Raw genomic sequence first — 15,113 nt, 5'->3', positions numbered from 1 at the left:
TTAGCAAACAATCCAAAATAGAATGGAAGAAAATATTTATACGTGATAAGTTTAACGACCTTCCGTTCTAAATATTGCATTATTATTTTACTACTATTATTTTCTTGTTCAAAATCATCATTTTATCTCATTCTGTACAAACAAGTTATTTTTTACGTGATATAAGAGCAGTGGGACGTCATGGCAGAATAAACAAACAAGGAGACAACGAAATTTGGAAGAGGGAGTCAGAAATCATAGTTGCAGCGAGGCGCTTAATCGACGAATCAGGAGACCCCCCCCCCCCCCCTTCCTGCAGCCTCTGCCGAGGGCCACATCACGTCGTTAGAGTTCTGCACCAACGGCGGCCTTCGATCTGCCTCCTGCCCGACGTCAGCCACCCAGTGTCGACGTCCGCCTGCCATCACCATCGCCGCGAGCCAGCGTGTGGCAGAAGCCCGTCCGAGACCACCGCTAACATCCGCTCGGACGCGACGTACGACCAATCCGACTGCGAGACTGCCGACGCCCATCGCCTGCGTTCCGTGGGTCGCAGAGAATATCAGAGGGAGAGATCGCCAGAACCTCGTCAGCCGCTTCCCCGGGCCAAGTCGTTCCCCACGAAGATACGCAGTGAGACGAAACCTGCCTGCCAGCGAGTCGCTCACGACCTGTCCGGACTGCCTGAACGAGGGTAAGTTATCGACCAAGAGCCTCCCTTATTCTCTCCACACCTTGACTAGGGGCAAGCAGGGGCGATAAGTTGGTTTAAGCAAGATCACACAGGTCTTTCATCCAAATTGGGCAAGCGTTCACCTCCGAATCCTCTCAATTTTTTCAAGGAATCCGATGAACGCATCAATAATATATATATATAATATGTTTATATTTTCGTAGAAATCAAGCATTATATTATATTTATTCACACACATACACAGAAAGCCGCTGCTAGAGATTTCTGAACTAAAAAGCCTGGTCCGAGAATTCGATTACTGACACCCCCCCCCCCCCCCCCACCCTGCGCTCATCTCATCAAACTTTTACTTTTACTTGTAGCTGAATTATTTTTGGAGGAAGATAAATTCCACAGTAAATATACGAGTATTTGAGACCAACAAAAATATTAATGTAATAAAGCAGCAATACTTCTAGTACAAATTTGCTGTGGCTCTTATGGAGCTTTCAAACAGAAGTGCCAAGCGACAAGTGATAAGCTAGAAATGACAAACAGCAAGTGACACGCCACAAGAAGGTTTCACATCGAAGTGACAAGAGGCTCTCTAGTAAAAAGAAAGCAGTTACTACGATGCGCAAGACCGAGGCGACACAATAATGCTACTGAGAAAACTAGACAGCCCACAGTCACGCAAGCGACAAGCTACATGTGCAGCTTGTCATGTTGCATTATAAGAAAGGCTGCATTTTTTTTTTCTGAATGTTTGTTTCTATGTGACAAATGCCACTTCTTGCGTGTCGGTTCGGTCTGAAAGTTCCTGGGAAAAGTTTTTTTTTAAGAGCGGAGAAATCTATAAAAAATACTTTTTCTCTGCTTTGTAAACTACGAATTTAATATAAAAACTGACGATTTAAATTGTTTTAAGAGTGTACAATTAACAGGAAATGATACGTTAAGTTGTAACTTCGAAATCTTCATGACAATAATAATATACAATATAGAATATTTTTTCCCTGTTTGGGAACTAAGTGGAAGTTGTAGAAGATGGGACGGAAAATGTAAATTCATGATCCACCCTCGCTCCATCCTTTCAATGTATGATAGATATTCTATGTGACGTCAGCGGCGCAGAACATGATGGGAAATCTGACCCAAACACACGCGATCCGGCACTCAGTCCAGCAAACGACAGCGAGCTTGAATGCAAAGCAAATGATGCGTGCATGAAAATGGCCCTCTGTTTACCACTTTTAATCGTATAATTTTAGATTTTTCAAATGAAGTTTCCATTTGGTGAAATAATGCGTTGTGTGTGTCTGTGTTGGGTATGCCATTGTTTATTTATTAATTGCGAGAGAACGCCATACCTGCATACAGTTTCCTTTGTGGCTAACTTAGCGTGATTTTTCCAATCCAGGGTGAAATATGAATCGTATTTGAAAGGCAAGTGGTGTGTTTATCGCTAGCGTTATTTGAATTTTATTCTAATCTTTATATTTTGGTGCTTTCCAACGCGCGTGGTTGCTGTACGATCTCTAATAATGTTCACAAAAATAAGTTTAAATGTTGTTTATCAATCACGGATGCGTTCGCAGTGTGCATATATTTGTATACACTTTTCAGCACATCTGTCTCAATACACATACAAAATATGACAATGATATGTTACTGCCTTCAAAAAAAATAGTACCCAATTTTGCATTTCGGAACATATCTATAGATTGAAGACTAAAATTGGTAAACGCTGTAAGTGCCACAATAATTCAAACACAGTTTTCCACGTTAAACTGTGAAATGTGAAATGCTTTATAATGTGGTACACGTGAAATGTGGCTGGTAGCCCTATAAGTAGTTCAAAGGGCGCGTAAAGAGATCACTAGTGTGCACGTTCTTACGGGCTGATGTGCGGAACGATGCGATTTCCCAACACTTTCGCTTTTGGCACTTACAACGTTTACCACTTTTAGTCCTCAACTATCATTTTCACGACACAAAGCTTGTTTCTAATTTCATTTATAGTCAGATGGACTAGTATCGTTAAAAATGTGCCTGCTCCGGGAATCGAATTTTGGATCCTTCGATTATAAGGGGGCAGCATTAGCCATGTTACATTATGAGATAACCCGATTACTTCCATGAGAAACAGGCTCCCTAGTCCTGCATGTCTTCCGGATGTTACATATCTTTATACATTGTTGTTTTGAGGAAAATAACATCTTTTTAAGTACTTTGGTCATTGATACGACACTAAGCAAAATGCGAAGGACTACATTTAGCATATAATCGTTATATTTGTAGCCTGAATCACTGCCACGAACACTGTTTGCGCAATGCCTATCAAATGTGTTTAGAACACGCTCTGAAACGCTTGCCGGAACTATGGCAGCATGATTTCGCGCAATGAATTGTGGTGGAAGTTGTTCGCTGAATATCATCCATTCAAACACCGTTTGAATTTAAAAGTAATTGTAAGTATAATCGTTGCTTGTATAATTGTGATCTTTGGAAACTAGTGGACAAACATATTTCTAAAAAATAAACCATATCCTGCGCATGCATGGTCACCTCGGCTTGAATCTGCTTTGCCATTAACATATCGTCCAACTCTCAGCATTCTAATGGGCTCTTGTATTGCTTACTCCTACCGGATGTAGTGAGCAACAACACTGATGTATATTAAAATATATTATCTCGGATTAAAACGATGTAATTTCGATATGATAGTCTTCGTTTTTGAATATTGTAATTTACGTATGCCCCATAATACGAGTATAACATAACATAACACGTGGCGCAACAGCCCTTGAGGGCCAAAGCCTACGTAATGACTGCTTGCCTCACTCCCACATGTCTCAGCAGAGTTGGTGATCGTCAGACCAGTTACAGGGTAAGATGTGGTCAGCACGACGAACTCCCTATCGTTGTTGTATGTTTCCATGATCGGGTTACGGCACTCATCACGATGGTGGGTGGTCACCGGTCCCATACACTGACCGAAATCTGAGGAGAAATGTTGTTACGCTTCCCCTAGGAAACTCGAACTAACGTCCGCCCTGTAGCCCGAGCCACTGGCGATATTAATACTGTTGCTATTTATATATATTCTTCTAAATTTTGAAGACCAGTAGTGCTCTTATCAAGAGTGCAGTGGTAAAACCGTTGCATTGTAATCAAAGGTTTGTAATGATCCTGCGAGGTCATACTTATTAGTAACACTAACGTTTATTTACTCTGTGTATGTGTAACCATTGTTATTATGGTCAAAGTTATTTTATTTACTTGTTCAATGTTACATGTGTTAATAACTGCTTTGGTAACTGTGTCATGTGCCCTGTTTATCAGTATTAACTTATCATTATTCTGTTATTTTGTTAATAATGCCCTGCGTGGTTGCAAATAATATGTAATATTTATCTTATAATTGTATATTAACGTTTAGCACACGTTTAATATTATCATAGGTATTTATCGTTGGTGCCTTGAGCACGTAGTTCAATCTACTGCCGTAGAGATGGCCTTACCTGCTCTCGCACGGTTCCACGTAGTTCGCGTGAACGGCGCTAGAGGCGCTACTCGGAACCGAGGCTATATAACCGGCCGCGCAGCAGATTACAAAACTGACCTGGGAGAAAGGAGCACTCCGCTCTTGCGAGTGGCCAAACATCCTAAGGAAGGAAGGAAGGTGCTCTCCGCTCTTGTGAGAGGCCAAGGACCCTAGGGAAGTTGTCCTCCGCCTTAAGCGCGAGAGAAGCTGCACTCCGCCTTCCAGCGAGAGAGGTTGAACTCTGCCACTGGCAAGAGAACCCACTCCACTTTCGAGTGAGAGATATCCCACTCCGCGTATAGGCGAGAGAGATAAACTCCACTTTAGAGTGAAAGGACCCACTCTGCTTGCTGCGTGAGGCATCCTCCCCTATCAACCTGCGGCACCCCGCCAGAGTAGTGTGGCGTTGGTTTCCTAGGCAACCGTCCATAAGGTAAATTTACAGGTCAGATAAAATACTACGGTTATCGTGACGGTGACCTTAATAGATGCCCCTTTGTTCCCCAAAAGCCAACAGTTCCCTGTAAAAAGCCTGCAGCTACAGAAGTTGGCACAAGGACAGCACATTCCTAACGAGAGTTGGAGCAACGCTTTCGACGGCAGAGGGCAGCAGCAGTGTTCCTGTTCCCAGTTTACGGTAGTTGCAGAAGCCATTCTCCCCCCATTGTGTGGCAGTATATTGGCCAGTGAGTGTAATATCTTACGCGGGCGTGTGCTGAACTTACAACGTTTACAGTGTATCCAGCTATAGTCATTAAACTTTCTCTAACTTTAGACAGTGTACTTTTTCCCGAACCCTGAGTGAAATAGAGTCTCATGACACCGCTGGAGAAAGAGTTAGCATGATGGGTAAAAACTTTGCAGTGGGTTTGGTGCTACTGATTGGTCGTTGCCAAGCTAGTTGACTTGCACCTCCGCTGACGTACTCGTGTATGTGTAGTAGGCACCGGACGTTGCAGGTTCCTGGGTTATATTCTTTGTTCAATCACTTAGTATAATCGTAACATACCCTTCGGTATGCCCACGGGACGAGACGGGACAGGCTTTTAAAAATTCGAGACGATACGAGATTGATCATGTGTCCCGAGACAAACGAATATTTTCGAGACGAGACAGCATTTTACAGCATTTCCACGAGACGAGACAGGCCAAAGTCTCGTCTCGTGGGCAACACTATTATGTATGTGGGATCTAACTGGGTGATGTAGGTCACTGATCATTCATCCTTAATCATGGATCAACTTGCTGCTCATGGTGAGCTTGATGGTAAGGTGCGAGAGGCACTAATTATACGCTTAAATGGCAGAACACAACACTTGACTTTTAAACCACCAAAGACTGGATCAACATGGCTTTTGGAAATGGTATACCTGTCTCTGCACAGCAGCTGAAGATCTGCGACGAGAGGTTATGCTCGTGACCGTACAAAAGAGTCTGACTTGCAACTCGCCTCAACACCGTCTCGCCGAGATCGTTCTCCTGCCTTTCTCTCTATAATGCTCGCAATTCACTACTCGATTCACTGACCACTGACCCCCGTCTTCCTAGACATTTATTCTACTCGAATTTACCCAACATTGCCGACTCATTTACCTATACTCTCTTCCTTGATTGTAAATGTTTACACCTGTTTGCAACGATGGCGATCAAGAAAGCTCGGCAATGTCTGACAAGACATTCCTTAGATATTGCTAGATGTTTCCTGTCTGTAAAAGTGATGGCTAAATGTTTGGGATTTGGAGTTCTTGTACTTTACATTTCAAAGATTCTACAGACTGTTACGTAATGGTTTGAATCCCACTTTAAATTATACATCTACTTTTTTAAAAAAATCCATATTAAGTGGCAATTGTTTACTATCTATTACAATAAATGGAAATGTTGTTCTGTAATAGCCTATCTAATGTTAAGGGAAAGAGTGACAATTACGCACCAGTTGTGCATTTATTTCAATATCGTCGGAATGAGCACTATTACTAAAGAACTCCTTTACTATACAAGAGAGTATACATTTATCTCCATGTTGCAAGTGAAAGCGGTTTTTTAAGGTGATTATTAAGCTAGACACGATGTTTGAATAATATGATCAATAAGCATTTACAGAATCCTATGTATTCCTTATGGGAAATCAACTTCAAGTAACGGCTAATCAAATGGGAGTTTCGACTCTTCCCACTACAATGACATAGTTCAACGTGTCCTTTTTCCGTACATGTACTTTTCTACGTCATTGGATATTTGATATTCCCGAGAGAACGAATAAAATAATTGTCCCATAAGAGTAATGCATTTTTCCTTGCCTCCTACGGCCATCCTGCAGTGTTGCCAAACCTGGTGTGCATAAAAGAGTTAACACCTTAAATGGAGCTAAAGATGACTTTCAAGGAGCTAGATTACCGAAGCCAGCATAAAGTGCATCCTAGGGTAATTTTAGGTGTCAGAGAGGTGGAGGCGCTGTTTTAATCGTTAGCTTGAAAGTGATGGCAATTTATTCTTAATTTTCACCGCCTAGATCTGGCGGCATCATCCATCTCAATAAGCCAGTGATGCTCGTATGAAATCGGAAATAAAGGATACCTGGATAACAATATTGTCATCTCCACCTCAGCCACGGCGCTATATAAAAGTAGCTGGGGAGGTAAGAGGGGGTCGGAGACGCAGCCAATATAACAATATCACGTCACGTGCAAAATTTCATATACTCATGGCAAAAGTTGCTTTTTTTTTTGGCCGGAGCCAGTGGTGACATCATAGTAGGGCAGGGGGCGGGTATCACAGTTCACAGCCAAACGAGTGCACGAAAGAGCCAGATCTGGCTCCAAAAGAGCGAGGTTGGCAACAGTGATCGGCAGATGCCGAAGAGAGAAGGACCAAGGGGAAATTGTCCCTCTCCCCCTTAAGAACAACATTTTTAATGTTGTCATTCACAATTACTACAGATATTGATATTAGCAGCGTCGCCGCATTTTATTTCAATGGGCACAAGGGTGGACAAACTCGGTATGATGGCTGTTGTAACATTACTGTAAACTCTGAAACAAGTTACAGCTTTACTTGACGCTAAATTTTGAGTAAAAACTTTCTTTAACAGACCTTCGTTTTCTTCCTCTTGATGGTGTTTTCTCTTTCTTATCATCTTCTCGCACAGGCTTCCCTTGTGATAGCAATAGGCTTTCTCCTGAATAACGTCATCACCACACAGTTGCTTTCTGCGACACCTCCTATAATGCAAAGAAACAATAAAAGTCAGAAATGCATACACGGAAAGAGAATAGTGAACATTATTACAGTGTGTCTAATGCAATAATTAATATTATTATAAGATTATTACGGTATAATACGCCTACATTTCGAAATTCTTGCAAACGGTGCTGAAACATTATCATATATTAAAGTTACTCACCTCAAAATTACAGAAGTTGACAACTTCAAGATGGATGTTTCATTTAACCAACGTGTTTGGTCTTACATACTAAAATGTTTTCGTTGGTTAATGAAATACATTTTGTTACTACGGAAGCACTTAATATTGTTATAATATTTAATTATTGTATTCAACAATACGTCATTGTTTAGATTTAAAATCTTGCTAGTATGATCACCATAGATATTGTACAGGGAGAGCTATGCTATTGGACATGAAATTAAATAAGGTTGCAATTTTCTTTCTCTTTGTGCTACATATATTTATGTTATATTTGGTTTCCTCCTGTAAAACGTGCAAGTCAAGATACCATACATTTACTTACTGCAGTTAGAAAAAGGTAACGAAGTACTTCTTTAATATATTTTTTGTGCTATTTATATTTTGCTTATTTTGCTGGAAGTGACTCGTGATGTTGGGAATGAATTAATATTATGAAATATATGATGTGAGAAACTCAATCCATGCATAGCCAATGATTTCTCATATTGTATGTACACCCAACGGCAAAAGAAACAGTAGGCGAATTGTCCACTACAATTTTCATTCGGTCTGAATTACACGATATGATGACAATGAATTGAAATAATGACTTCAATAAGCAAAGAACAATGCCTGCTTCGAACCAACATAGTTTCATTCCTTAAAACAACACAGGACGTAGAATATAAAAGTAATGAAAATAGCGGTGAACAATTTGCCGACCATTATCTTTGCCGTTGACTGTACATACTTACTTTGATATAATCAATGGGCAGAACTGCGCTGGTGCCACATATGGGACAAGAAGAGCGAGAGGGGACAAAAGTCGCTGGTTCCCGCGCACTGTGTGGCAACGTCGACCAGGCTGCGTTGCTTAGTTAGAGCGTCAGACCGACCTCTCTACGGAGCACTTTTGTCTCATACATGACCATTCGAGCAAATACTGTCATTTTGTATCTCATGCATAACAAATATCAACTCTACAACAAGATCTTTCATTCTCTAAAACCTTCCAACATACGGGGTTGTGCTCTGACGTGGCAACAGCGTGAACTTCTGCCACCCGTCAAAATTTCACGGCCGTGACTTTAGTGGGAAAGTCTGTAATAAACCCAACTTAGGCATTTGGAAATTAGGAAATTTGTGAGATGTAAATATCACAAACCATGACATAAGAAGAAATTATCTAAGGACGCACATAAAATGGTAGTGCGGGGGCATATAATCCTGTCTGGGGCACCAAAATATTTAACTACCGGCTGATTACTATTACAAAGAGCTACTGCATATCCAAAAAATGACTGCTCTAGCATTCGATGCAAGCAGTTCCTAGTTACATTCCTGGTGGGAGCTCCAAAATTTCGTTGTTGACCCAGAATCACAAGAGCAAATTAAGAAATGACTTGTATGCAATAGTAGCGGACTCCGGTCTCGAAAACATGAAAGCCGACTATGAGATTCGTCACTCACCATTCAAATAAAACGCTGCTGAGATACTTAGGTCCTCAAAGCACTGTTGCCACATGCAGAGATATTTCTCTAAATTAAGGCAAATTTTGGTAAACTTTTGACCGAAGAAGGGAAATTTCATGAAAAATATTAAATTACAGACAAATTTGAGGAAATGGTGCTTGAATATCGTCGTGTGAGAACCAGACGAACGTATTTCCAATAATGTGTCTTTCGGTTTTGTTTATCGTATCTCCTCTTAATAACTGTATTTGGAGTCAGATTGATATATTTCCGCTTCCCCACTTATCTGTAGTGTCACACATTTCTAATTTACTGATATATTTTTTTTAGAGTCCAACATATAGCTAAGAATACATTTTCTCCCTATTTGTAAATTTAATAAATTGGAATTACATAATCTAGTTGTCACACGACGATTTATAACATTCAAGGTTTAGAAGTGTAAAAATGTTCACTTCCTTAATTTTTCTCACATTTTTTTTTTTTATTTATAAGAAAAATACAGATTATATTAATTTGAAGTTGTAAAGGTATGCATTGTGTTTTTTAAGCGATTCACAACTCGCGCCTTCAACATACACAACATATACACCCATACATTTTTAAAACCTTGTCCCTAGGTTCAACACATGCAGTATCTGAAGTTCTGTAGATATAACTATTGGCAATAGACAGGTATTTCTTCAAATTATAACTTAATGCCCATTTCCCTTTTGATATATATAGGTTTATTCATATCATCTTATTTACATAACTTAAATCTTGGCCGTTATTCATAAAATCCACATTTCAGTGTGCCCTGTCCCCTCCCCCTTTCCCTAAGAGAGTGTGCAGACTCGTGTAGCCACTGGCTTCACGAGTAAAAAAAAATAACCCTTCAGTACCAAAAAAGGTGTACCAGGTTTCCCACACGAAATGTACGCACTATTGAAATAATATGAAAAAAAAGCAAGTGTGTATATTAAAAGAAAGAAAGTTAACATCCCGTCGGTTCACACAGTAAGAAAAGAAAGTTCGCCCAGCCGATCCCTTTAGAGAAGTAGATACCGCTTACATCGCCGTACTCCGCCAAACATCTGAGAGCCACTGCTCCCTTCCCTTCCTATTTATAGGCCCCGCTAATGACCTAAGCCATTACTGAAAACTTTCCGCTGGTCGGTTGTCCAGCGACACACCTACCTACCCCAACGGCCAAGAATACAGACGGACAGGAATACATAGATATACACAAGATTATCAGAACACATGAAACTAAAAACCGACCGACTCAATTAAATTAATTAATAAACATATAAAATAAAAAGGATCAAGTAATGATCATCATTACAAAGTTCATCGTGAATATCTCTTTATAAAGTCACTTTTACTGGCCGTGTCTTCGACAATAGCTAAGTTTTCACTATTCCAAACAGAAAATCTTAAAAACTATAAAGACATTTTCTGTGGACATCAGCAAAATCGGTTCCGCATATGCTTCCAGGCTTTCGAGAGCTTACGTCACATCTTACGATGTATCTGTGGTTCTTGCTTACGTAGATACATGATAAATTGTAATGTTTCTTGATGGTTTACGGTGAAATTCTGTGTATAAGGAAGGGGGAACAATGTCTGTAAATACTGATCGATAAGTATGTTTGTTTTAGTCTAGAATTTTATGAGTAATGGAAATTGTCTGTATTTTCACTATACAAAATGTACGAAACTGGCAATATTGTTCTGACAACGTCTGTAATTTTTGAATGGCGGCTCTGTGCGTGGTAAATGCAGTTGAATATCACTAGGAGGACAATTCAATGAACAGGAAAAATGGAGGTTATGTTCGACGCTTCCTAATTTGAGGACTAAAACTGATAAACATTGTAGGTGCCATAAGCGAAAGTGTTGGGAAATCCATCGTTCCGCACATCAGCCCGTAAGAACGTTCACACTAAGCCCGGCGACAGGTTAAGTTTGCAGCAACTTTTCTCATATATAGACCCAAACGTGCGCGCAGAATTTAGTTCCTCTGCAATACTGCCGATTTTCTCACTGTCTATGATATGAACAGCTCGGCGGTTAAGGCAAGACTGGCACAGTAGATGCTGAGCTCCGCTCTTGCGTGGATTAATACATAAAACCTGCTGCAAACTTAACCTGTCGCGTGGCTTAGTGACCTCTTTACACGCCCTTTGAACTACTTATAGGGCTACCAGCCACATTTCACGTTTACCATTATAAAGCATTTCACAGTTTAACATGTAAAACGGTGTTTGAATTATTGTGGCACTTACAGCGTTTACCAATTTTAGTCTTCATTTGTGCAACGACGTGATTGGTTGTATATTTATTATGTGCATTTACTTTCACATTCGAGAACCCATTCACACATTGAAGAAGTTTGTATATAGCTTCATTCTCGATCATTCATTTTTAGCACGAGGTAATGTGACATACAGTGTGTCCATAAAAATGTAAACACACGTTAACAGAAATATCAATATCGAGTGTCCATTGCATTTTATAGCACTGGCCTTGAAAGAATTACATTCAAACAAGAGTGAATGCTCTCAATACAGATGATAGCGACAGTTTCCTGAGTGGTACTAGGAACGTGCTGAACAGATGGATTGGACGAAGAGGTTCAGAAGAATACCCTCCGCGTTCACCAGACCTCACGCCAGTAGGCTTTTTCTATAGACATGCATCAAAGACAAAGTTTGGAGTACAAAACCGGCAAGAGCCGACGGATTGAAGGTAGTCATTGAACGCGAATGCGCCCAAATAGCAGACGAAATGATCTTGATGTTTTCGATTCATTGCTTCGAATTTCCAGCAGTGCCTGGACCAAAATGTTTATCATTTTTAACTGATAATAATTCATCAGTTAAAAATAGGCGTTTGACAAATAAAATTATTCACGTTTGTACATTATTTTAAATTTTGAATTGTATCTTAACAAGCACTGACGTTATAATCATTCAAAGTGTGTATACATTTTATTGGCACACCCTGGATATGTATATGTGACATTTACACATGATATCCGCTCACGTAGTTAAATATAAGAAAGGTTTACTATGTTACACCCGCGAAAAAGTTGAAATTTTACATTTTTATGAATATTGCATTAAGTATGAACATTTTCTGTTGTTTCAGCTTGCGGATCTGTGCTACAGCGAAGTAATGAATGGTATCACGTCACGACATTGTTTCTGACAGTGGTTTTCTTCTTTTTTCTTGTTAAGTTAGGTGTAATGGTCTTAAGATTTCCACGTAATAGTTAGTGTCAATAGAACGATTTTTTTAATGTGAAAATGCTTCGGTATACGACGAACGCTGGATACGTAGATACTGACGCGTTCACGAATATTCTTTTTCCCCCTGAAACTACGTAGTGAGAAATGAACATTTCACATCTAGAAGGTAAGTGTGTATATTCTTGGACTATGATTTTCTTTTAGATGTGATTGGTCTTATTTGGTTAGGAGTGTTAGATATAATTGTGTTGGTTCATGCGTTTGGTGCTGAAAGTGAGTATTTACTTTTTTAGGTTAGTTCGGCTGGAGTTACTGAGGAAAATAATGAGTTAAATATATGTCTCTATGTCCCTAATATTATTAGGCCTCCCCGATGGCGCAGTGGTAGCATCGTCGCCTTGTAATCAAGGGGTCCCGGGTTCGATACCCGGTGGAGGCACATGGTTCGGATTCCACTTTAAACCGTAGGTTCAGTTCCGATTAGCCTTACTGTGCATAAAGTGGACTTAAAACAACTCAAACCAAAGTATGTCCCTATTGCTAAATTCTGCAAACAATAAATAAATAAATAATAGTTACATATTTCCCAAGGGCAGCATTAAAAAGATCAAAGCAGTAGTTTTCCAAAACCCATCAGTCCTGCCTCTGAGGAGGGTTGTGAAAAGTAACTTGAATGTTCATGGGGACCATTTAGCCCATTCCTCACATGTAAGAAAAAATAGAGTGGATGAGCCACAATAAGGTTGCCATTTTGTGCGAGGGCCATTTTTTTTTTTAAAATAGAGGTCTGAATTGAAGCGTCCCTATTAGAAAGCTTCTTTGTGAAGCAGAAACTTGATTTAAGTGTCTAGTATGTCTCTTACGTCGACAAATTTTAAAAAGGAAGAATTTGGTGTACCCAAGGAGGTTATGAGGTTGCATTCCTTCCTTTTTTTTATATATAAATTTTTATTAGTTGTGGACATAATCCATGCGTCTGTTAACACATTTATCAATTTACAATGCATACATCCATGCATATAATATTTATACATATATACACATGATTTTCATAATAAATAGATATATCATTTCATTACACGTTTATAACATTATTTTTGACTTTCTGAAATATTTTTTGAGAATATTGATCACCAAGGATGAAGAAGAAGACAGTAAACAAGGCAGTGTCAGTGGCGCTTGATGTTCACTCTTGTATAAGTCCTGAAAAAATTGTTCCCTGTGCGTTTCATAAAGTTTGCACTGAAATATAATACGGTTCGGAGTTGCAATATGTTCACTACACAAACAAACTGGTGAAGGCACTAAGTTATTCTTGTAAAGGTGAGCTGCGGCGATACTGTGATTTAACCTTCAGTGCATTATAGTTGTGAGGGAACTCCGGGAGAGTAATATATATTTGAACCAGCATTTCTTTGGAATTCTTTCTTGTATAGAATAATACACCTTACCGCATTGAGTTTCAGTATTCGTCCAAAAACTTTGCCAGCCGCTAAGTAATATATATTTTTTAAAAAAATGTGATTCCAAAACTACAGAAGGAAACTTTATTGAAAACGGCCGTTGGATTGTTTTGATTCGCTGCATATTTTGCCAAAGTATCTGCTAGAATGTCCAGGTGTCCAAATAAAGTTGATATCATATCTCAATGCCATTAATTTCAGTGTCAGTATTCATATGTTAACAATATTCCATTACGTGTGACATGACCATGATGTAAACTGTAATGGATTAAGCAGAGAGGCTGAGTTGTTGTAATTAAAACTGAATTCAACTTCTTCTCTTGTACATAAAGCAATGCCTGTCGTGTCTGCAGTGTAAATGGACATATACGAAGGCAAAGAAAAAAATTTGAATTCTCCAGAATTGTCGCAGTAAAAAGCTGCTCCTGTTATTCCTTCCCTTTGATTCAAATTAAAAAGAACTTGGATATGCAAAGCATTCAGAAATGTAGCATCTACAGGCTGAAAAACGTGTCATAGGTGTTGTGTATCCTAAGACACGCAGATTATACTTAAGTGTCGAATTACTTCAAGTGACTAGCACCACATAATGATGCAATATTTATTTCTGGATCTGAAAATGCCACTAAACATTTATAAAAAACTCCACATATATCAGTAAAACAAAATCCACTACTGAAACAGTCTTCCATTATCTAAGTTATTATGTTTCGTAATGTCCATTTACAATATTAAACGACCGCAAGCGCCACACATAGTAATAATCACTTTGAAACCCAAAAGAAAACTTTAATCACGCCTACTTCTCCATACAACTATGTTTACATCAAAGTCATGTACTTGTATCATTAACATAAAGTAGAAAGAGGTGCACTATCAAATGTGTAGCAAATAAAAAATAGTGCATAGAGGCTTACCGAACAAATTTGTCACGGAATTGTATAGCGTCAATTTTATAAAGCGTTATTTCTTTACTTTTAATTTAAACATCAACGACACAATGATATAATGGAGGATAGAAACATGAGTATTTATGAACTAGCTACGAAAGAACGACGAAGTTCTTTTAAAGAAAAACAGACACAACTTACTGTGCGATAATTTCCTTTCCCGACGTGTTGAGAATTTCTAATGTCTTGGCTAACGCTTTGCTGTCTTCGTAATCTATGATACTCTATGATCTATCATTCTTCATTGTTTTTTCTATTCGAGTTTCTCGCTCGCCCAGTCGTCCAACCTGAATTCGTAATGGTTCTCGACTAAAAATCAGAAAAGCAAGCTCCGTCACTATTGTAGGCAGCTATTCGTCATAGTGACCTGCAGAACCTGATAGGGT

General features: G+C 39.3%; 1 protein-coding gene across 1 annotated transcript in view; it reads right to left on the bottom strand.

Moving 5' to 3' along the window:
• LOC146003240 (uncharacterized) overlaps positions 1-15,113 on the bottom strand; it is a 126,663-nt gene that overhangs the window by 38,442 nt on the left and 73,108 nt on the right. The window contains exon 5 of the mRNA XM_083141415.1: positions 7,293-7,420. Within this exon, the coding sequence (XP_082997541.1) occupies positions 7,293-7,420 (128 nt within the window). The remainder of the gene's footprint in view (positions 1-7,292; positions 7,421-15,113) is intronic.

Source organism: Lepisma saccharinum, chromosome 20, assembly GCF_977018435.1.
Source record: "Lepisma saccharinum chromosome 20, izLepSacc3.1, whole genome shotgun sequence".
Classification (NCBI taxonomy): Eukaryota; Metazoa; Arthropoda; class Insecta; order Zygentoma; family Lepismatidae; genus Lepisma; species Lepisma saccharinum.
Note: the sequence above shows the minus strand (reverse complement) of the source record. Positions and strands in the feature narration are given on the sequence as shown.